Raw genomic sequence first — 21,359 nt, forward strand, 5'->3', positions numbered from 1 at the left:
TGTCCCCGGTCCCTGCGACCCCCTCCCCGAACCCCGCCGCGGCTCCCGCGGGGTCCCGGCCCGCCGAGCAGCGGCTGCCGGGAGCTGTAGTCCCGCCGGGGCTGGCGCTCGGCCACGGCTCCATTTTCTGCTGCTGCCCTGCCCGTCCCCCTGGGGGCGGTCCTTGGGGACACCAAGGGGTCCCCGCTGTCCCCTGCGTGGGGATCCGGCACGGCCAAATCCTTCCCCCCGGTCTGGCCTCTCCCCACAGGGTTGTGTATGTGGAACAGGGCAGTGGTCATGGCCCTGAGCCTGCCAGAGCTCAAGGAATGTTTGGACAACACTCTCAGGCACACGGTGGGATTTTCAGTGTCCTGTGCAGGGCCAGGGGTGGGACTCGATGATCCCGATGGGTCCCTTCCAACTCAGGATATTCCATTACTCCAGAGGTCAAGGAGTGCTTGGATGTCGGGATTTTGGGATTGGGGAGATTCTGGGGTGTCCTGAGCAGGGCCAGGAGTTAGATGATCCTGATGGGTCCCTTCCAACTCAGGATGTTCCATTAGTCCATTATTCTAGAGGTCAAGGAGTGCTTTGACATTGGGATTTTGGGATTTGGGAGGATTTTGGGGTGTCCTGTGCAGGGCCAGGACTCAGTGATCCTTGTGGGTCCCTTCCAGCTCAGAATATTCCAGTACTCCATGGTTCCTATTTTATTAAACATCTCCCCTCTGAAACCTCCCCCTGTCCCTTTCCCAGTCCCAAGTCCCAGCCCCTGCTCTCTCCCAAGAACAGCCCCAGGTCCATGTGCTCCAGCCCCACACCCCAGAGCTGCCAGAGCCCCTCTGGGCAGCCCAAAGGGTCCCCCAAACCACCCAAGGGGTTGGGCAGTGGCCGACCCAGGGCCTGGAAAGCGCTTTAAAAAGGCAAGAATCGCTTTTATTTCAAATCAACTGCTCAGCCCCGAGGAATCACTAATACAAAGCGTTGCACCCACGGCAGGGCGGGCGCTCGGGGTCGGTACCGGGCTGCTCTGCATTCCTCTCTCTCTCTCTCTCTCTCTCTCTTTTTTTTTTCCTTTTTGTGTGGTTTTTTTGTTTGTTTGTTTTTTTCTTTTTTTTCCTTTTGAAATTTCATTTTTGGGGTCGGTTTCTGCCGTCCAGGAGCTCCGGACACGACGAGCCGGCGAGGGCGACGCCGGGGCAGCACCCGGGAGCCAGCGGGGTAGGATCAGCTCTCTGGGGAAGCTGCTACAGGCTGTGGGGGCCAAGAACAGACCCGGGCACGCTGTCACACCCCACAGTGCCAGGGCTGTCCCCACAGGCCCAGGGCAGGCAGGAGGAGCCCGGCTGTGGGGCACAGGGATCACCACACCACCCTCACCTCTCCTTGTGGTCTCTGACCTCCTCCTTGCCCTCCTGCTTGGCTTCGTTGGCGTCCGGCGCGTCGGCAGCGTCGCTGTTCTTCTCCCCTTCACCCGGGTTGGCTTTGGGCTCCTCCTTGGGGGCCTCTTCGTTGTCCACCTTCTTCTCCCCTTCCTGCCCCTCCGCATCCTTGGGGCGTTTGGGGGAGTCCTGGGTGGGGGGAGAGCTCGGCTCAGCCCAGCCCCCCTCGCCCAGGTCCCCGTTGTCCTGAGTGTCCCCCCCTGCTACCTCCAAAGCATCTTCCGCTTTCCTCTTGATCCCAGCTTTCTCGTTCTTGTCCTTGGACTGCTCATCGATCACCAGCTTCCCCTCCTCGTCGCTGCTGCCCTCGGCGTTGCCCTTCTTCTCCCCGTCCCCATCCGGCTCCCGCTCGGCCGCCTCGGGGCAGCTCTTCTTCTGGGTGGGCTGGGGAGGCACCGGGGGTTCACAGAGGGGACACAGGAAAGGGACTGGGGGGGAAGGAGGTGCTGGGACCCTCCAGCTCGTGACCCACCTGGTAGCCGGAGGCTTTGACCGTGGGGTTGTTCTCGATCTCCCACAAACCTTCGCTGAACCCTTTCCGCTTGTTGGGTTTCCCGAACTTCTCCTTGCACTCCTCGTAGGGGAAAAGGTCTTTGGGCCCCAGGAATGCCCTGTGCCAGGGGGTAAAAGCGGTGAGGGGGGGGCTCTCCCAAAGCCCCGGGGTCGCCCACCCCGTCAGCACCCCCTGGGCTCCCACTCACGTTTCGTGGGTCCCGAAGAAGAAGACTTGGTACTTATTGGAGGAGGATTTTACTGCAGCTTCTGGCATCTCATCAATCTGTGACAAAAAGGACGGGGTGAGAAGGGAGGGCAGAGCCCCCCAGGGCTCCCCAGATCATCCCAGGACATCCCCCCAGCCTGGCGTCCCACCAACAGGCACAGCCTGGGGAGGGAGGAGAACACGATTCCTTGGGAATTCACCCACCAGCTGGCAATAGTGGCCAATGGAACGAGTGGCTGTGCCCACCAGAGCGGGGTCACAGGGGTCCCCTTCTCCCACCCCCCCGTAAGCCCTTGTCTAGACCAGCTCAGACACACTCAGCAAATTCAGGCGCTGCCGGCAGTGCCAGCAGAGCCAGAGGCGTCACCTCCAGCCTGGGGCACAGGGATTGGGGTGCCCCGGGGACACCGTCCTGCTACTGGGACCCCCCAGCCAAAACGGGGTCACCAGACAAGGGGACAGCCCGGCAAGGGCTGTGGGGTCAGTGGGCAGACGGTGCCAACCCCATGGGCAGGTGCTGCTCCACCGAGCGTGAATAATCCCGAGGCGCCAAGCGGGAAGGGAGCGAAAGCAACTCTGGCTGCTTTTTATAGCATCTAAAAATAACCCCCCCTGCAGCCAGCAGCCATAAATTCCCTGAGAAAGCCTCAAAGGGAGGTGGAAGGAGCCGAAGGAGGATGCATGTGGGGGTCTCGGGGCGGGCGCTGGCACGTCACCAGGCTGGAAGGTGCCAGTGCCAGTGCCCAGGGGTGCTGGGTCCCATTCCCAGCACTCTGCTGACTCATGGCACAACCTTTCCCAAGGCACCACGATCCCCCCGGCTCGCTGAGCCTCAGTTTCCCCAGCCAGCAGGGCCAGGGTGCTGCAACAGGACTCCTGTCACTGGGGTTTCTCCCCTCTTCCTCCCAGCATGTCACCAACCCATCCCAAATGCAATGGAGGGCCGAGGTTTTCTCTTTGTTTCATTCCCAGACCTGGGAATGGAACCAACACGTGCCCCTTTCCCAAGGGCAATGCTGGCACAGCCCCAGGGGCAGCCGGGCAGGAGGAGACACTGGTGAGGGGCTCCATGTGGGACATGGTGGATGGCTGGAGTGACATCCCATTCCAGGGTGGGATGTGCCTTTGTGCCATCCCCATTGCCCAAACAGGCATCCAGGCCATTCTGCACCCATCCTCTTGGATCCAGGTGTGTTTTGGGATTGGTGATGTGCCTCCACCCAGCGCCCCAGGGCCACCACCACCATCCTGCCCCAATGTCCCAATGCCCCCCGCTCCCCACAGGCACAGGAACATTCCAGGAGCAGGGATGGTCCCTGGTGGTGCAAAGGTCAGTCTGGCCCTGGCAGCAGCCCCCAGCAGGACCCTGGCCCATGGTGGCAGCCGGGAGCAGCAGCTCCGTCCCCGCGTGGCACCGACAGCGGGGGGGAGAAGGAGGAGGAGGAGGAGGAGGAGGAGGAGGAGGAGATGTGACTCAGAGGGGCAGCTGCCAGCCCAGCCCAGCCCCACCAAGAGATGCTGCTGCCCAGAGGCCTCACTCCTGCAGGTCACTGCTGGGACAATGTGCCAAAGGCCCTGCCAGCCCCAAAGCTGAGGACACGGGCAATGGAGCCCCTGGCAGTGCCAGGACCCCGCTGGAGACCCCCTGGCTGTGCCTTCCCCCAGCGAGTTTCCAAACCTTCCTCCCCAAGGAAAGGTGGCACACGGAGGGGACAGGGACGGCTGGCACATGGCACTGTGTCCCTGAGCCCACCAGTGCCCATCCCCAGGTCGGGAACTGTCCTTGGCTGAGGGCACAGGGCAGGGGAAAGCCAGGACCACCCCTGGCCTCTGGGATCCCCCCACAGCCTGAGCCCACCAACGTCAGCCCTTATCAGCCCCTCCTGCACCCCAAGGGGCCATGGTGGCTCTACATGGTGGCTCTATCTGTGACAGCAGGCGGGGACTGGGGCACAGGGACATGGGGGAGGCGAGTGACACCCCGTGGGGACACCGATAGCACAGGCGGGCACGACCCACCCAAAAACCCCGAGAGGACTCACGGTGCCCAGAGCACGTCACCATGAGGGCCTTGGCTGTTTGGAAACCCCTCACCCCTCTGGAGCCCCCCCGGCTGCCCAAATTGCCACACGATGGGGGCCCAGGGCTTGAGGCACCACGGATGTCTGTTTGTCTGTCCCTGTCACTCCCTGGACGGTGGCAGTGGGGGTGACAGGGCTGGGGTAAAGTCCACGGTGCCCATCGCTGTCCCCCCGCCAGCTCCTGCAAACGGCACCGGTGTCACAGCCAGGCCTGGCCCGGGGTTCTGTGTCCCAGGGGCTGGGGGGGCTGAAAACAAGAGGCTGAGACAGGTCCCCCGGGAGGGGAAGCTCTGGAGCGTGGCAGGGGAGGGACAGGCACGTCTGGACTCTGCCCCCAACCTCTGCACTTCACCTTTGCAACTGGTCCATGGAGCACGGCTGGATGCAGCCACCCTGCACTGGGAGCTGCCCCTCCCTGCCTCAGTTTCCCCACAGCAGGACAAGGCTGGAGCGAGGAGCTGGCTGTCAGGAAGGGGAATTAATGGAATTAACTCATGTGGGTCACACACAGCTGATGAAGCACGTGGGAGGGAGGGCCATGCACTGGGCTGGGGGCCTGTGGCATCCCTGTGCCACAGCTGCACCCATAACACCCTTCCCTGGCTCCTCAGCCCTGGGGCCATCGCTGGGCCCAGTCCCAGCACCATGCTGGGCACTGGGCACTGGGCAGCAAACTACCTGGAGTCTGCAGCAAACTACCTGGAGTCTGCAGCAAACTACCCGGAGTCTGCTCCAAAGGGTCTGGCTGGCAGGATCCTGACCCCCCCACACACCCAGCCACGGGAACAGGAGGTGTTGGGGGGGGCAAAATGCCAGGGTGCCAACCCCTGGGCTGGTGCTCTGCCCCTTGCTGTGCTCCCACACTGTCCCAAGGGGCTGTGCAGAGGAAGGGCTGCACATCCAGCATGGACGGGAAGCATCAAAGGGCAGGTGGAAGGGAGAGTCCTGCATCAAGGAACCTGTGGAGATGGGATGAGGGGAGGAGGGAGCCAGGGACCCTCTTCCAGGTGCCGGTGACTCATCTCCCTGCTCTTGTGCCTCAGTTTCCCCCATTTAACGCTGCCTCTCTCAGGGAGAGGTTTCCACTGGAGGCGGGGGCTGAGCTGCTGGTGTTGGGAGACCATCCCCAGGGAGTGGGCCAGGGGAATAACCCCCCTCCTTGCAGCGCCACCGGCTCTCCCCTCCATTCCTTCCCTGGCCATATCTCTCTGCTCCAGCCACACCTGGTTGGAAACAAATATCCCAGCCAACGCCACGCGTGGCCGGGTAACGTTTCATCACAGCACCTGATTAGTCACGGGCAAACCCTGCCTGCTTCACCCGGGCCGATTAGTCACCGGGGGAGGGCTGTGCCCCCCAAGTCCCCCCCGATGCAACCAGCACCCCCCCAGGCTCAGTGAGGGCTGCCCAGGAGGGGGAAAACCTGCTCCCTGCCTGCCTGAGCAGCTCCTGCCATGATGGTGGGCAGGGAAACCAGTCTCTGGGAGCAGAGTGGGGCGTAAAACCCGAGTGGCCCCGGGCACATTGCAGGTCCCCGGGAGCTCAGCCCCGACCCGGCGTCACCCCCGCCAGGGGCATCTGTCAGAGGGGCTTTTTGGGGGCCGGGGCCAAACCCCGCGGGGATGGGATGGGTGGAGGATGATGATGAGGCAGCAGGTCTGTGCTGGGGGCCCAGGGGAGCACCGCTCTTCTCCCCGGGAAGAGAAGCTGTGGTGGAAAAGCAGGCGGTGGTGGAAAAGCAGGCAGTGGTGGAAGCAGGCGGTGGTGGAAGCAGGCGGTGGTGGAAGCAGGCGGTGGTGGAAGCAGGCGGTGGTGGAAGCAGGCGGTGGTGGAAGCAGGCGGTGGTGGAAGCAGGCGGTGGTGGAAGCAGGCGGTGGTGGAAGCAGGCGCCGGGCTCCCAGGGATCCCTCTGGCTCCTCCTCGCAAAGCCGCTTTCAAATGCGCGTTGGGAGGCCAGTGCCAAATCCGAACGGCTCCCAACCCCCTCCCGGCCTCCCCGCCAGAACCCGACAAACCAAACAAAAGTTATTCAAACCCGGGAGGGGAAGGAGGAGGGGATGGGGAGGACAGGGGGGGATCCTCGGCCTTTTAAAACCCACTGCACCGTTCCTCCCCTTTTCCGCTCAATTTGGGGTTTCCAGGCGGCCCCAGCGCCCTTTGCAGCAAGGCCGGGAGGGGAGGCGAGGGAGAGGGGGGGAAACACTCCAAGGAAATTTTAAACTGCATCATCAACCGCTTAAAAATAAACCAGCGCCGTGTCGTGTAGCCAGAGCTCCCCACGGCCCCCGGCCGAGGACTCAGCCCCCGACGGCTCCGGGCGAGTGCGGCCGAGGGGCTTCATCCCGAGGGGGGGTGCTGGGCTCATGGCACTGACACCCCCCCAGGCCCCGAGGGGCTCAGGGACCCCCACATCTGCACAGCGCCCACGGCCGTGGCTCCGGTGGGAGCCGGGGGACCGTGGTGGGGACACGGGTGGGGACAGCGGTGGGGACAGTGGTGGGGACAGCGGCGGGGGCCGCACGCGGCAGGGCCGGCACATGGTGGGTCCTCGACGTCCCCTCCCCCTTTCCCGTCCTAAGTCCTCAGTAATTATATCGATTTTCCAAAGCCAAACTCCCGGCGAGCGCTGGCACCTTCTCTGGCACCCGTGGCGAGAGGTAAGGCCACGCAGAGCCGGGGGCACACGGTCGGGGACCTGCGGCCAGGCCAGGCCGGGGGGGGGTTTGGCTGAGCCCCCCCCCCTGTCCCCAATCCCGGTCTGCCCCAAATCAGCGGCGAAGCAGAACGGGAGCGACCCGTCCCCTCCCGGGGTCTCGCAATGGAGCGGGAAGGGGGTCGTGGTGCGGCCCCCACGTGGAAAAGAGACCTCCCGGTACCAGGGGGTCACCCCGGGGGGGCCGCCCCGGGCTGGCCCAGCGTCGTGTCCCGGTGCACGATGCGGTCCCGGTCACCGACCGGCCCGGGGTGGGGGTGTCCCCGCTCCCACGCGGTGGCAGAAGCCACGCGGTCCCCACCCCTGACCCCCCCCGGGAGGGAAATGAATAAACAGCACAAAAGGGGCCCGGGGGAGCCCGGGACGTTGTTCCCAACACATTAAATCCCTCCAAACCCAACGAAATGACCCGAAAGCGCCTCCCCAAACCCTCGGTACCGAGTAACCCCCGAGCCCGCCGGGCCCGGCCTTACATAAGGTGCCGGTAAAGTTGGATCCCCGGTGGAAGCGGGGGCTGGGGAGGTGAAGCCTGACCCCAATGTGGGCCCCCCCTCTCCCGCCGTTACACGGGGGGAGCCTGACCCCGGTGCGCTCCCCCCCCGCCCCGGGGCACCGCGGCCGCCCGCGTTATGCAACGGGGAGCACCGGGGGGAGCACCGGGGGGGCTCCGGTGTGTCCCATCTCCCCCCTCCCCCGTCCCCGGCTCCTTACCCTGGCAGGCCAGTGCGGGTAACCCTTCATCTTGGCGAAGACCAGGTCCCCGCATTTGTATTCCTTCTGCCGGTTGGACCGGGACATCTTGGCTGGCGGCTCCTCCCGGGACCGGGGGGGCGGGTGGGCGGGGGGGGGGAGGAGGGGGTTGGGGTTGAAGTTTGGGAGGCAAAACCCGGCGAGGGCAGGGATTAGCCAAAAAAAAAAGAAAAAAAAAAAAAAGAAAAAAACCCTCCCTAATCCCGGGGGGGGGAGGGAGGTTGGGGGGGGGGGGGGAAGGCGGGGAGGCAGCGGCTGCTCTGCCCCCCCCGGCGCGGAGCCCGGGCGGGGGGCGGCGGCGGCGGCCCCGGGGTCAGCGGCGGCGCGGCGCGGCGGCGGAGGGCCCGAGCCCCATGCGGTTGTTTGTGTTTGAAATTCAATTGCTCCCTCCCTCCGCCGCCACCCTCCCCCCCCTTTCCCTTTTCCCTTCCTCCTCCTCCTCCTCCTCCTCCTCCTCCTCCTCCTCCTCCTCCCGGTGGATGCGCTCGGAGGTTCGTGCAGCGCTGCCTTGGGCGCGCAACACCCCCCGCCCGCCCCCGGGGCCGCGTGTGCGGGGGGCGGGAACGCGGCCCCGAAAACGCCCGAGCGCCGACGGGAACGTCCCGCGGCCGCAGGGGGCACTGGGCCGGGGGGGCTTCCAGGCCGGGGGGGTCACGGGGAGCGGGACACGGCCCGGGGGGGTCACGGGGAGCGGGACACGGCCCGGGGGGCACCCGGAGGGGACGCCCCGGCGCGGGCTGGCCGTGGAAATGGAGGCGTAAAATCGGTGTAAACCCGTGTGAAATCAGTGTGAACAGTGCAAAATCAGTGTGAAACAGCGCAAAAATAATGTGAAACAGCGCAAAATTAATGTGAACAGTGCAAAATTAATGTGAAACAGCACGAAATTAATGTGAAACAGCGCAAAATCAATCTGAACAGTGCAAAATCAGTGTGAACAGTGCAAAATCAATGTGAAACAGTGCAAAAGTAATGTGAAACAGTGCAAAATTAATGTGAAACAGCGCAAAATTAATGTGAAACAGTGCAAAATCAGTGTGAAACAGCGCAAAATATTAATGTGAAACAGTGCAAAATTAGTGTGAAACAGCGCAAAATTAATGTGAAACAGTGCAAAATTAGTGTGAAACAGTGCAAAATCAATGTGAACAGTGCAAAATCAATGTGAAACAGTGCAAAATCAATGTGAAACAGCGCAAAAGTAATGTGAAACAGCGCAAAATTAATGTGAAACAGTGCAAAATCAATGTGAACAGTGCAAAATTAATGTGAAACAGTGCAAAACCAATGTGAACAGTGCAAAATCAATGTGAAACAGTGCAAAATTAATGTGAAACAGTGCGAAATTAATGTGAAACAGTGCAAAATCAGTGTGAAACAGCGCAAAATTAATGTGAAACAGTGCAAAATTAATGTGAAACAGTGCAAAATTAATGTGAAACAGTGCAAAATCAATGTGAAACAGTGCAAAATTAATGTGAAACAGTGCAAAATTAATGTGAAACAGCGCAAAATTAATGTGAAACAGTGCAAAATCAATGTGAAACAGCGCAAAATATTAATGTGAAACAGCGCTAAATTAATGTGAAACAGCGCAAAATTAATGTGAAACAGTGCAAAATTAATGTGAAACAGTGCAAAATTAATGTGAAACAACGCAAAATTAATGTGAAACAGTGCAAAATTAATGTGAAACAGTGCAAAATTAATGTGAAACAGCGCAAAATTAATGTGAAACAACGCAAAATTAATGTGAAACAGTGCAAAATTAATGTGAACAGTGCAAAATCAGTGTGAAACAGCGCAAAAATAATGTGAAACAGTGCAAAATCAGTGTGAAACAGCACAAAAATAATGTGAAACAGCACGAAATTAATGTGAAACAGTGCAAAAATAATGTGAAACAGCGCAAAATATTAATGTGAAACAGCGCTAAATTAATGTGAAACAGCGCAAAATTAACGTGAAACAGTGCAAAATTAATGTGAAACACCGCAAAATTAATGTGAAACAGTGCAAAATTAATGTGAAACACCGCAAAATTAATGTGAAACAGTGCAAAATTAATGTGAAACAGCGCAAAATCAATGTGAACAGTGCAAAATCAGTGTGAAACAGCGCAAAAATAATGTGAAACAGTGCAAAATTAATGTGAAACAGCGCAAAATTAATGTGAAACAGTGCAAAATCAATGTGAAACAGCGCAAAATATTAATGTGAAACAGCGCTAAATTAATGTGAAACAGCGCAAAATTAATGTGAAACAGTGCAAAATCAATGTGAAACAGTGCAAAATCAGTGTGAAACAGCACAAAAATAATGTGAAACAGCACGAAATTAATGTGAAACAGTGCAAAAATAATGTGAAACAGCGCAAAATATTAATGTGAAACAGCGCTAAATTAATGTGAAACACCGCAAAATTAATGTGAAACAGTGCAAAATTAATGTGAAACAACGCAAAATCAATGTGAACAGTGCAAAATTAATGTGAAACAGCGCAAAATCAATGTGAACAGTGCAAAATTAATGTGAAACAGCGCAAAATCAATGTGAACAGTGCAAAATCAGTGTGAAACAGTGCAAAAATAATGTGAAACAGTGCAAAATTAATGTGAAACAGTGCAAAATCAATGTGAAACAGTGCAAAATTAATGTGAAACAGTGCAAAATCAATGTGAAACAGCACAAAAATAATGTGAAACAGCACGAAATTAATGTGAAACAGTGCAAAATTGGTATAAACCCCTGCAAAAACTGCTGTGAAACTGTCCAAAATCAATATAAAGCAGTGCAAAACTGGTGTAAAACTGGTATAAAACAGTGCAAAACTGGTATAAACCTGTGTAAAATCAATGGAAAAGAGTGCAAAATTGGTAGAAACTCGTGCAAAAACTGCTGTAAACCCTTGCAAAATCTATGTAAAACAGTGCAAAATGGGTGTAAACCCATGCAAAATCAATGTTAAATACTGCAAAATAGTGCAAAATCATGTTGAACAGTGCAAAACTGGTGTAAATTAATATAAAACTGATGTAAAATCATAAAACAGTGAAAAACTGGTGTAAAACAGTGGAAAACCAGGGCAAACCTGGTGTAAAATTACTTAAAACAGTGGAAAAATGGTGTAAAATTGTAAAAAACTGGTGTAAACCCATGTAAAACCTGTGCAAAATCGGTGCACAACGGTGCAAAATGACACAAAACTGGTGTAAACCAGCACAAAACCAGTGTGAAACCATGTAAATCTGCAGAAACAGTGTAAAACTGTGCAAAAACAGTGTAAGACAGTGCAAACCCAGTGTAAAACATCAAAGCAACAGTGCAAAACCATGTAAAACAGTGCAAAACTAGCATAAACCAGTACAAAGCAGGTGTAAAATCATGTAAAACAGTGCAAAACTGGTGTAAAACAATGGAAAGTCACGTAAAACAGTGGAAAAGTGGTGTAAAACTGATGCAAAATAGTGCAAAAGTGGTGTAAGACAGTACAAAACTGGTGTAAACCCACATTTAACTGGTGCAAAACTGGTGTAAGACCACGTAAAACAGTGCAAAACTGGTCTAAACCCATGTATAACCGTGCAAAACTCTTATAAAACACTGCAAAAACAGTGGCCAACCTTTAAAAAAAGAGGAGAAAATCAAGGATTAGGAGCATTTGGTGCCCCCCCAGGGCCCCCAAGTGTTTTTCCTTAGAAACCCCCTGTTCTGCAGTGGTGTTGGAGATCCCAGGATTGCTCAGGCCGCATGGAATTCAGTGTGTAGGGAAATCTCTGGGTGCTGGGGGTTTGGGGTCCCATCCAGTCTCAGTTATGGGGTTATGGGGTGACATTGTCACCTTGGTCCCAGTGTCAGACCAAGCCCAGGCACTGGTGTCCCTGTCAGGGTGAGGGGCTGCAGGCCAGGCCCCTCCTGCAACAAGCACCTGGGATTAAATTAAACACAGATTAAGCCCTTTCCAAGCCCAGAACCTCCACCCTGACCTGGCAGTCAGGGTTCCAGGGCTGGGCTCCTTTCCTTCCATCCCTGTGTGCTTTCCTTGGCTTAATTTCTCCTAACGAGCTGCAAAAGTAACACAAATAAATAATCCTCGGGGTCACAGCTGACAGCAGGATCCTGAGACCAGGCCTGAGGAATCTCCACCTTCAAGAGAAAAATGGACAAATGCCGAGGGAAACAAGGATTCCTCCCTCCTTCTGCGCAGCAGGAGCTGGACCTTGTTTAAACTGGGTCCCTCCTCTCCCCAACAGGGTCCTTGTTGATTTTCCTTGGCAGAGGACGAGGGTGGCCTCACATCACAGCTCGGGGTGGTGGAACCACTCTGTGCTTCTCGAGGAATTGCCTGTTTCCCTTTCCTAAATCCTAAAAATTCACAAATCTAGGGGCTTAGGAAGGAGTGGGGGAAAAAAATCCACTGGGGAGATCCCAACTCATCCTTAGGATGGCAGGAGTGTTGGAAACAGACGGTCTTTAAGGTCACTTCCAGCTCAAATATGACTCTATATGAGCCCAAGGGAGGTTTTGCTGCGGAAGTGGCAGCAACGGGGGGCCTGATCCATAAAAATCCCCCAAAAATCCCCATCTGTGTCTCAGTTTCCATTGGATTTGGAGAGTGGGTGGGCAGAGCTGTGAAGGGAAAAGGCTCGGACCCCTCCATGACACACTTTGGGGTTCGGACCCCTGTGACGAGGAGTTCACCCTGCAAGTGGCCACACACGTGTCACAGCCAAGGCAACGTCTCACTGCTTCTGGTGGTCACGGAACCCACATTTCCTCCTCAGTGTCCCTGTGCTTTGCCCTCATGGGTCTTGGCCGTGTAAAGAGTGGGGGAAAACGTAACTCCTGTGTCCCAGCTCCCTGCAGCCTCCCATGCCCATCCCTCCCACTCCCTGAGGCCTCCGTGCCTATTTTTAATACTGTATTTTTAACACTCCTCAGCCCTCCGGAGCAGGGCAGGAGGGGTGGCACAGGGCGCACTGGCTGGATTTCACACCATTCCAAACGACAGAGGGTTCAGGATACGCTCCTCGTTTATCTCCATTTTGCTTTAATTATTTGTGCAGCGCCTCTGCAAATCGCTTCCCTGCGTGCTGGGGACCCAAATTCGAGCCCAGCTCGCTGCTTATCAAGGCCAGAACAAGCTAGAAGGAGGTCAAAGGAGTCAAACCGAAAGTCAGCGGGGCGCTGGAGGGATAAACCGGCTGCTCGGGAATCCCGGCCGGGGCTCCCGCATCCCGCTCCCGCATCCCGCTCCAGCAGCCTCCACCGGGGCTTTGTAGGCCTGATCCTACCCCAGAATTACACCGGGATGAAAGGATGGGAGGAAGGAAGAGCCTCTCAGCCCCTCGGTGTCTGCCCCGGTGACACCGCACCGGGCGCTGGGGACACACCGGGAGCCGCAGTTTGGCGATGAACTGCGCGGCCTGGCCGGGGCGGGGCGGGCCGAGCCCTCCCGCCTCCTCATCCTCGTCCCCGTCCCCATCCCTGTCGCGTCTCGTCCCCCGGGGTCTTCCCGCATCCCCGTACTCCGGTCCCGGTCCCGGTCCCGGTCCCGGTCCCGCCCGGGGGTCCTGCCGCGTGGCACCGCGGACTACATTTCCCGTGGAACCTCGCGGCGGGGCCACCCGGGAGGCGGGCTGGGCGCCGCGCGCGGAGCACGCCGGGAGTTGTAGTCCGGCGGCGGCGCGGCGCGAGTAGCGGGGCGCTGCCGGCAGCCATTACCGGGGAGCGCGGAGCCGCCGCCGCCGCCTCGCCGAGCTCCGCGGCTCCGCCGCCGGCACGGAGAGAGGGCGCCATGGCGGCGTAGCCTCCCCGCAGCCCGTCCCTTCCTCCCCGCCGCGGGCGCTGAAGGCGCGGCGGCGGCGCGGCCTAGCGCGGAGGGGCGGATCCCCGGCCTCGCGTAGCGGCTGCTGCCCGCCGAGGGCCGCCCTCCCCGGGGCCATGTCCCTCGTGGCCTACGCCAGCAGCGAGGAGGACAGCGATGCAGAAGAGCCGGCGGCCGAGGAGGAGGAAGCTCCCGCTTCCCCTCCGGCCGCAGAAGAGCAGCCCCCGGCCCGGGGGGGGCTTTTCGCCGCGCTGCCCCCGCCCAGAGCCCCCGCGGTGCCCCCGCCGTTCCTCATGGGCCCCCCGCCCGCCGTGAGGGGCTTCGCCAGCGCCGCGCCGGGCCAGGCCGGGGCTGAGAGCCCCCCCGAGCCGGCCGACAGCGGGGACGGGGCCGCGGAGCCCCCCAGGCCGAGGGGCCTCCTCCTGCCGCCCCCCAGGAACGCGGCGGCCGCCGCCTCCCCGCCCGGCCCGGCCGCCCCCGGCGCGGGTTTGGGCCTCCCCAAGCCAAAGAAGAGGACGGAGCCGGTGCGGATCGCGGCGCCCGAGCTGCAGAAGGGAGATGTGAGTACGGAGCGACCCCCCCGCCGCTCGAGCCCTTCGGGGGTCAAACCTCCCTCCCCCGCCGTGGGTCTCTTCCCTCGCTCTCTCCCACCGTAACACACCCGAGATCTATTGTTGTGGCATCCACGGGGAAGGTCGTCCTGGCTGCCTGCCCTAATCCTAAAGCGCTTTGCAGAATTAAACTGATATAGAAACCTTATTTATAATCATAATGCAGCAAAACCCAGATTATCTGCACCCTTCTTTACTTCTGGAGTAAACGAGTTGATGGTGTGGAGCTGCAGGGCCTCGTAGCCCCCAAAAGTCTCTCTTTGCCTCCTGTGCAGTTGATAGATTTTCCTGTCAATTTATTGGTTATTTATCTAAAGGTATCAGGCAACTTCTAGACTTTTAGATGACCATTTCCTTCTCAGCTTGTGCTTTTTTGGTGTTTACGGTGCCCTGTGCCTTGCGGGGCTCCTGAATCCAGACAATGAGAGCAGGGAAAGGCAGGTCCCCGCCCACCTGTTTTTTGACTCAGGGTTCCCATTGATCAGGTTCCATCCTCTCCCTTCTCATTCCCTCTGGGACAGCACTGTCATAGAAGCCTGAAATGGTTTGAGTTGGAAGGGACCTTAAAGTTCATCCGGTTCCACCCTCTGCCCTGGGCAGGGACACCTTCCATTAGACCAGGTTGCCCAGAGCCTCATCCGACCTGGGAGCACACTTCAGGGATGGGGCAGCCACAGCTTCTCTGGGCAACCTGTGTCAGGGCCTCCCCACCCTGGCAGCCAAGAATTTCTTCCCAATATCCCAATCTAAACCAGCACATGGAATCCTGAAGTGGTTTAGGTTGGAAGGGACCTTAAAGCTCATCCCATCCCACCGGCTGCCACGGGCAGGGCCACCTTCCACCAGCCCAGGTTGCCCAGAGTCCCGTCCAACCTCACACAGAGGTGACGGTGGTGTTGCTGGTTCTGGTGTGACAGGAGCACCTGTGGCTGTAGGAGGAGCTGAACTGGAAGCTTGGAGTCATTTCCCCGGGGATAGGTGCCTTGAGGAAGAGGTTTGACTTTGCATTTATAAACAACATCCACTAATAGTGGTCTGGCAGAACCTTGGGGGAGCCCAGATAAAATCAGCATTGTTGCTTTGCTGGGAGAGTCTGCGGGGTCACAGGGAGAGGGGGGAGGACAGGGGCTCCCCAGCCTTCCCTGAACCACACTCTGCTCCCAATAACCATCCCAGTCTGGCAAATTCCAGAGCCAGAGCTCCCTGTGCCGTGGCTGCCAGAGGGACACTGGACAGTGGGACACTGAGTTCAGCCTTTGGGGCAGGTGGATGAGGGATGTACCAGTCCCTCATACCCACTTCTTGCTTACTCACCTCCTTGCAGCTCTGTGGTGTGATTCCAGGCAGCTGGAATGAACAGGGATTTGTTCTTCCTGTACTCCATGCTCCGGTGTGTGGGCTCTGACCACAAATCCCACAGGTCATTGATGTCAAATGAGTGAATGAACATTGAAGGGACAAAACTGGAGCTTGGGATTCCTAGAAGTCCCTGGGCCTGTGACTAACATCCCTCTTTCTCCTTAAAATCCCTCCCATCCCTGTAGTTCATCCCATGGAGATGCTCCAGGGCGGCTGCAGTGTCTCCTCTCTCCCAAACCAACACGTGGGTTTATGGTCTCTCCTGACTCCTTTTATTTATACACATCCTTTGTCTTTCCCTGGTTTATGATTTGGGGATAAACTGGTACAAGCCCTTGATTCCTGTTGCCTCTTCCAAGTCCTCTGTGAAGCTATGAAGGCATAAAGATATTGAGGGCCTTTTCTGATGCCAACCAGGCTTTTCACTCAAATTTTAACTGGATATTTAACAGTTCCAATGTTATTGGGAATAATTCCCTGTGTCCCTGCAGTGAATTTTACACCCTTTGTGTGATTTGTGCTTCAGTAATTCCGTTGTCTGTCCCTCTGAAGGAGAGCCCTGACCTGCTGCTGTGCCCCTGGAGTTCTTCCCTTGGATTTATTTTCCTGGGATTTATTAATAGTACCTTTTTAGTTTAGTATCTCAGGTTTTGCTGAGCTCTGGTTTTCTCTCTCAGTCAGATTCAGAGGAAGATGAACCAGCAAAGAAGAAAAATACTCTTCAGGTAAATACCGAGGGCACTCAATTGAACAAGTGTCATGGGAAAAAGCGCTTGACTGTGACCAACCTTGGCCTTCCACTCATGTGAATCAGCCACTCTGATCAGCTCATGGCTTTGGGGATATTCCTGAAATCCTGTACCCAAAAAGTCCCTTTTTTGGGCAATTTAAATCTTGGAGAAAGAGGCATCAGTTTGGGAGTTGGACAGATGCTTGCCAGTTTCCCTTCAAAGCACCCCTGGCCTTTTGTGCAGCCAAGTGTTGGGAAACCCAGGAGTGTTGTAAGAATTGGGGGGGATAATTAGCAGATAATCAGGGAAAGTAAATAGTCTCACTCTTTTCTCTTATTCCTGTGATCCACTTGTCCCGCCCGGATCTCCCCAGGGACGCGGCGAGGGCTCGGGCTTGTCCGCTCTGCTTCCTCAGCCCAAAAACCTGACAGTGAAAGAGACCAACCGGTTACTCCTGCCCTACGCCTTCTCCAGGAAGGCGGGAGACAACTCCGACTCCAAGCCTGCCAAGGCCCCGACCTCGTCCTCCTCCAAAGCCAAACCCGCGGCCAAGCCGGCCGTGCCCACCACTCCGTCCCCGTCGGCCATCAAAGCCGCGGCCAAGAGCGCGGCGCTGCAGGTAACCAAGCAGATCACGCAGGAGGAGGAGGACAGCGACGAGGAGCTGGAGCCGGAGAACTACTTCTCCTTGTCCGACAGGAGCGAGCCCAGCGCCGCGGCCGCCGAGCCCTACCTGTACCCCGGCCCGGTGGGCGCGGAGGACCCGCCACCCGGCACAGAGCCGGAGCCCCAGTTCCAGGACGTGGCCGCCAACGCCCCTCTGGAGTTCAAGACGGGCGCGGGCTCGAGCGGGGCTCAGCACAGCTGGGCCCCCAAACCCGGCGAGGACTACGGCAGCCACCCCTACGGCCAGTTCCCCCCTGCCTACGGCGAGCCCGGCGGCTACTACCAGGTGGGAGTGCTGGCTGCAGGTGAAGGGAGGGGCTCTGGGCACAACTTGGGTGAGGGGCTTGAGTTACGTACTGGGGCAGCTGCTCCTGGGAGTCCAGCCCATGAGACGTACATGGGACATGGAACAGGGAATCCAAACCTCTGTGACCTGGCCACTACATGGAGCAGGGAATGCAACCTCTGTGACCTGGCCAGTACATGGAGCAGAGAATCCAAACCTCTGTGACCTGGCCAGTACATGGAGCAGAGAATCCAAACCTCTGTGACCTGGCCAGTACATGGAGCAGGGAATCCAAACCTCTGTGACCTGGCCAGTACATGGAACAGGGTATGCAACTTCTGTGACCTGGCCAGTACATGGAGCAGAGAATGCAACCTCTGTGACCTGGCCAGTACATGGAACAGGGAATCCAAACTCTGTGACCTGGCCAGTACATGGAGCAGAGAATCCAAACCTCTGTGACCTGGCCAGTACATGGAACAGGGAATCCAAACCTGTGACCTGGGCCAGTACATGGAACAGGGAATCCACCCCATGTGAGCTGGGTGAGACACAGAGTAGCAATCCAACCTATGTGAACTACCTGGGACACAGAGCAGGGAATCCAGCCTAGCTGGGAGGTGGAGTAAGAGACATGGAGCAGGGAAACCAACCCATGTGCGTGGCCAGGACACAGAGCAGGGAATCCAGCCCATGTGAGCTGGCTGGGATATGGAGTAGGGAATCCAACCTTTGAGAACTGACCAGGACACGGAGCAGGAAATTCTATCTTTTGTGAGCTGGCCAGAACACAGAGCAGGGAGCCACAGCACTGGACACAAGGGGGTTCCTGTGGCACAAGAGCTGCAGATGTTCTTTGCTGGACAGATGTTGGACAGCTGTATTCCTGTGAAAATGCCCCTGGTATGAGAGTGCAGAGTTGGGGCCACCAGAGCTGGTGTTTGAGCCCACATTGTTTCTAGAAATTCATAAAATCACAGACTGGTTTGGGTCCACAGGAACCTTAAAGCCCATCTCGTTCCACCCCCTGCCATGGGCAGGGACACCTTCCTCTATCCCAGGTTGCTCCAAACCCTGTCCAGCCTGGCCTTGGACACTTCCAGGGATGGGGTAGCCACAGCTTCTCTGGGCAACCTGTGCCAGGGTGTCACCACCCTCACAGGGGAGAATTTCTTCCCATCTCCCACCTAACCCTGCCCTCTGGCAGTAGGAAACCATTCCCCAATGTCCCGTCACTCCAGGCTGTTGTGAAAAGCCCCTCAAAGCATTTGTTGGTTTGTACCTCTGAGGAAATCCCTCGGGGTGAAAAAGCAGCAGCCCACGGGCAGGATCCCTCCTGCTTCACTCTCGTGACAAACTGGCCTCCCTTTCCCTGCCAGGATTACTACAGCAGCGGGTACTACCCGGAGGTGGAACCAGCCCAGGCACCGCCGCAGGAGACGAGCACCGACTCCTCCTTCATCGACGACGAAGCGGTTGGCACTTTGTCTGTCCTGCTGTGGAATTTGGCTTTGAGCTCTCCCAGAACACAGGACCCACTTGGCAGCCACGGTCCTGCCCCCGCAGCACGTCCTGTGCTTCCCTGGGATGGGCCGGGTGGTTGTTCCGTGGGGTTTCGAGCTGTGGTGTGGACATGTGAGTCCTTCCCACAGTCTGCTGAGCTCCTGCTCCAGCCAGGTCTGCAGGCTTGATGAGAACAGAATTGTTGGGGTTGGAAAAGCCTTCCAAGATCATGGAGTCCAGCTGTTCCCCCGGCACTGCCAAGGCCACCAGTAAACCCTGTCCTGATGTGCCACATCCACACAGCTGTTAGATTCCTCCAGGGACGGTGACATTCCTGTGCCAGGGCTGGACAACCCTTTGGGTGTAGGAATTTTCCCTGTACCCAACCTGAACCTCCCCTGGCACAACTTGAGGCCGTTTTCTCTCGTCCTGTCCCTTGTTCCCTGGGAGCAGAGCCCGACCCCCATGTGGCTCCACCCTTCTGTCAGGAAGTTGTAGAGAGCCAGAAGGTCCCTCCTGAATCTCCTTTTCTCCAAGATGAGCCCTCTCAACTCCCTCAGTCACTCCTCAGAAGTTCCACAGACCCTTCCTGTGCTCCAGACCCTTCCCCACCTCCATTTCCTTCTCTGGACACAGTCCAGGCCTTCAACATTTTTCTTGTCATGAGGGGCCCAAAACTGACCCAAGGACTCAAGGTGGGGCCTCATCAGTGCCCAGCATGGGGACAGTCACTGCCCATGGCCAGGTGGCCACAGAATGGCTGGTACAGGCCAGGTGCCTCCCTGGCTCTTAAAACAAGACACTCAGGACTCCAGAGGTCTCCTGAGCAAGGCTGGAAACAGGAATAAATGGCTGTTTTCAGCATAGGAAAATGAGATGATAACCTTCATGCTAAGTAGCTTTAGATACTCTGATCTACAGCAAAGCAGAAATCTCCTAAAGATAAAAATCCTGTCTGGAAAACTGTTGCTGTGCCTTGTCCCTCACTGGAGGGAGCAGGGGCTCAGCCCCTCGGCCTCGTGTCAGGGTGTGATGGGTGGGTGTAATTCCAGCTGTTCTGTTCTTCCTTCAGTTCAAGCGTCTGCAAGGCAAGCGGAATCGGGGGAGGGAGGAGATCAACTTTGTGGATATCAAAGGTGATGACCAGCTGAGCGGGGCCCAGCAGTGGCTGACCAAGTCCCTGACGGAGGAGAAGACCATGAAGTCCTTCAGCAAGGTGGGGTGGAGGGCAGGGGTTGGCTGGGGTTGGGACCTCAGATCCCAAATCAGCCCCAGCTGGAGCTGTGTTGGATGCTGGGCAGTCACCAGGGTGGGGACAAGGGACCCTGGTAATGACGTATGAGAGATCAGGAGAGCTCAGAGCATGGTGTGTGGGTGGTGAGGACCAGCCAGGAACTGCTTCAGATGAAGAAATCTGCCATTTAATAGGGAACAAATGGTGCCTGGGATGGCTGCGTGCAGGCCCTGGCCTTGGTCTGCTGTCCAGCAGTGTCTCTCCAGGCTGAACACTTCACCTCCTTTTGCTTTCCAGAAAAAAGGAGATCAGCCCACGGGACAGCAAAGGAGAAAACACCAGATCACATACCTGATCCATCAGGTGAGTGGCTTCCCCTGGTGTGGGAGCCAATCCAGGTGGAATGTCAAGGCTTGGCAGCACAAGGCCAGAGTGGTGGAGCTGCTGTTCCAGCAGCTGGGGACCAGGGGATGTCCCTGGGAATACTCTGTGCCCTGGGTGACCCACAGTGGGACCAGACCAGGGGCTGTCTCAGCCCTGGGTGAGATGTGCCATGGCTCCAGTGGGGCCAGAGGTGGGTCCTGGCCCTGAGGGGGTCCCAGCCCTGAGTTTTCAGCTTTGCTTCACCCTCCCCACGCGTGTCCCGAGGCTCTGGGATCCCGTCCATATTCCACCCCGGGGTTGTCGAGCAGCTGCTGAGCCCATCCCACAAGAGAAGCTGCATTTCAGCATGAATGAAATGCCCGTGCAGCCCAATTAATCCAGGCCTCTGTCAGGATGATTGTGTGAACTCCTGTAACGAGGCTTCTGGCTGAAGGGCTCTGTAATCCATGCGAGCGGGGCCGGAGGAGGCCGGAATGCTGCTGAGTCACTGAAACGCAGAGCGTAACAGCATCCTCTCCGTGTCTGCAGGCCAAGGAGAGAGAGCTGGAACTGAAAAACACATGGTCTGAAAACAAGCTCAGCAGACGGCAGACTCAGGCCAAATACGGATTCTGACACATCTGTCCCACTTTTTGGCTGGCATCCCGCGTGACCTCCCGGGAGATGAGCCGGGCCCCGCGCAGGACGGGGCTGCTCGGCGGGAGGGAGGACACTGAGCTGCCTTGCCTGGCAGGAGGAAGGTTCATTGCAAGCCAGTCCTGATGAAACTCCACCTGTAATCCTTCCCTTCCCTCCTTGTAAACGATAACGTGGAAGGTTCTGACCAACGAGGACGGTCCCGAGGTGCCCAGGGAATGTGCCGGGAGCGAGGCTGGAGCTCCTGTCCCGTGGGAGCAGAGGCTGGAGCTCCTGTCCCATGGGAGCAGAGGCTGGAGCTCCTGTCCCGTGGGAGCAGAGGCTGGAGCTCCTGTCCCGTGGGAGCAGAGGCTGGAGCTCCTGTCCCGTGGGAGCAGAGGCTGGAGCTCCTGTCCCGTGGGAGCAGAGGCTGGAGCTCCTGTCCTGTGGGAGC

At 57.5% G+C, this 21,359-nt stretch overlaps 2 protein-coding genes and 2 long non-coding RNA genes across 7 annotated transcripts; 2 read left to right on the top strand and 2 right to left on the bottom strand.

The window, feature by feature from the left end:
• Positions 1–896: 896 nt before the first annotated feature.
• HDGF (heparin binding growth factor) lies at positions 897–7,899 on the bottom strand. The gene is made up of 6 exons (XM_051773280.1): positions 7,651–7,899; positions 2,126–2,202; positions 1,897–2,035; positions 1,632–1,808; positions 1,363–1,553; positions 897–1,236 (listed from the first exon to the last, which is right to left on the bottom strand). The coding sequence occupies exons 1-6, from the start codon at positions 7,735–7,737 to the stop codon at positions 1,230–1,232; spliced, it is 678 nt and encodes a 225-aa protein (XP_051629240.1). The 5' UTR covers positions 7,738–7,899; the 3' UTR covers positions 897–1,229.
• A 921-nt stretch (positions 7,900–8,820) lies between these two features.
• LOC127463603 (uncharacterized) lies at positions 8,821–9,471 on the top strand. Its single transcript, XR_007900894.1, has 3 exons — positions 8,821–8,861; positions 8,905–9,216; positions 9,367–9,471. It is a non-coding gene; the product is annotated as an uncharacterized LOC127463603 (long non-coding RNA).
• Positions 9,472–13,244: 3,773 nt separating this feature from the next.
• On the top strand, positions 13,245–21,212 carry PRCC (proline rich mitotic checkpoint control factor). Of its 3 annotated transcripts, XM_051773271.1 has the most exons (7): positions 13,348–14,076; positions 16,164–16,211; positions 16,591–17,169; positions 18,549–18,644; positions 19,745–19,888; positions 20,204–20,269; positions 20,819–21,212. In XM_051773271.1, the coding sequence occupies exons 1-7, from the start codon at positions 13,633–13,635 to the stop codon at positions 20,903–20,905; spliced, it is 1,464 nt and encodes a 487-aa protein (XP_051629231.1). In that variant the 5' UTR covers positions 13,348–13,632; the 3' UTR covers positions 20,906–21,212. The 3 variants fall into 3 exon arrangements, with proteins under 3 accessions (XP_051629233.1, XP_051629232.1, XP_051629231.1); XM_051773273.1 differs by lacking the exons at positions 20,204–20,269; positions 20,819–21,212 and having other exon boundaries at positions 13,245–14,076; positions 16,591–16,836; positions 16,917–17,169; positions 18,549–18,804; XM_051773272.1 differs by lacking the exons at positions 20,204–20,269; positions 20,819–21,212 and having other exon boundaries at positions 13,247–14,076; positions 18,549–18,804.
• Positions 15,051–17,639, bottom strand: LOC127463602 (uncharacterized). 2 transcript variants are annotated; one of them, XR_007900893.1, is made up of 3 exons: positions 17,241–17,639; positions 16,542–16,641; positions 15,051–15,849 (listed from the first exon to the last, which is right to left on the bottom strand). It is a non-coding gene; the product is annotated as an uncharacterized LOC127463602 (long non-coding RNA). The 2 variants fall into 2 exon arrangements; XR_007900892.1 differs by having other exon boundaries at positions 17,237–17,639.
• Positions 21,213–21,359: the final 147 nt, after the last annotated feature.

This window comes from Manacus candei, unplaced genomic scaffold, assembly GCF_025592945.1.
Source record: "Manacus candei isolate 608988 ecotype Guabito, Panama unplaced genomic scaffold, ASM2559294v1 h1tg000166l, whole genome shotgun sequence".
Classification (NCBI taxonomy): Eukaryota; Metazoa; Chordata; class Aves; order Passeriformes; family Pipridae; genus Manacus; species Manacus candei.

Coding starts and splice junctions, on each gene's coding strand:
- HDGF (XM_051773280.1), bottom strand. CDS start 7,737: ATGTCCCGGTCCAACCGGCAGAAGGAATACAAATGCGGGGACCTGGTC. Junction 2,036..2,125: donor TTCTTCGGGACCCACGAAAC/GTGAGTGGGAGC, acceptor CCCCTGGCACAG/GGCATTCCTGGGGCCCAAAG. Junction 1,554..1,631: donor AAGCGGAAGATGCTTTGGAG/GTAGCAGGGGGG, acceptor CCCCCCACCCAG/GACTCCCCCAAACGCCCCAA.
- PRCC (XM_051773271.1), top strand. CDS start 13,633: ATGTCCCTCGTGGCCTACGCCAGCAGCGAGGAGGACAGCGATGCAGAA. Junction 16,212..16,590: donor AGAAGAAAAATACTCTTCAG/GTAAATACCGAG, acceptor GGATCTCCCCAG/GGACGCGGCGAGGGCTCGGG. Junction 20,270..20,818: donor TCACATACCTGATCCATCAG/GTGAGTGGCTTC, acceptor CCGTGTCTGCAG/GCCAAGGAGAGAGAGCTGGA.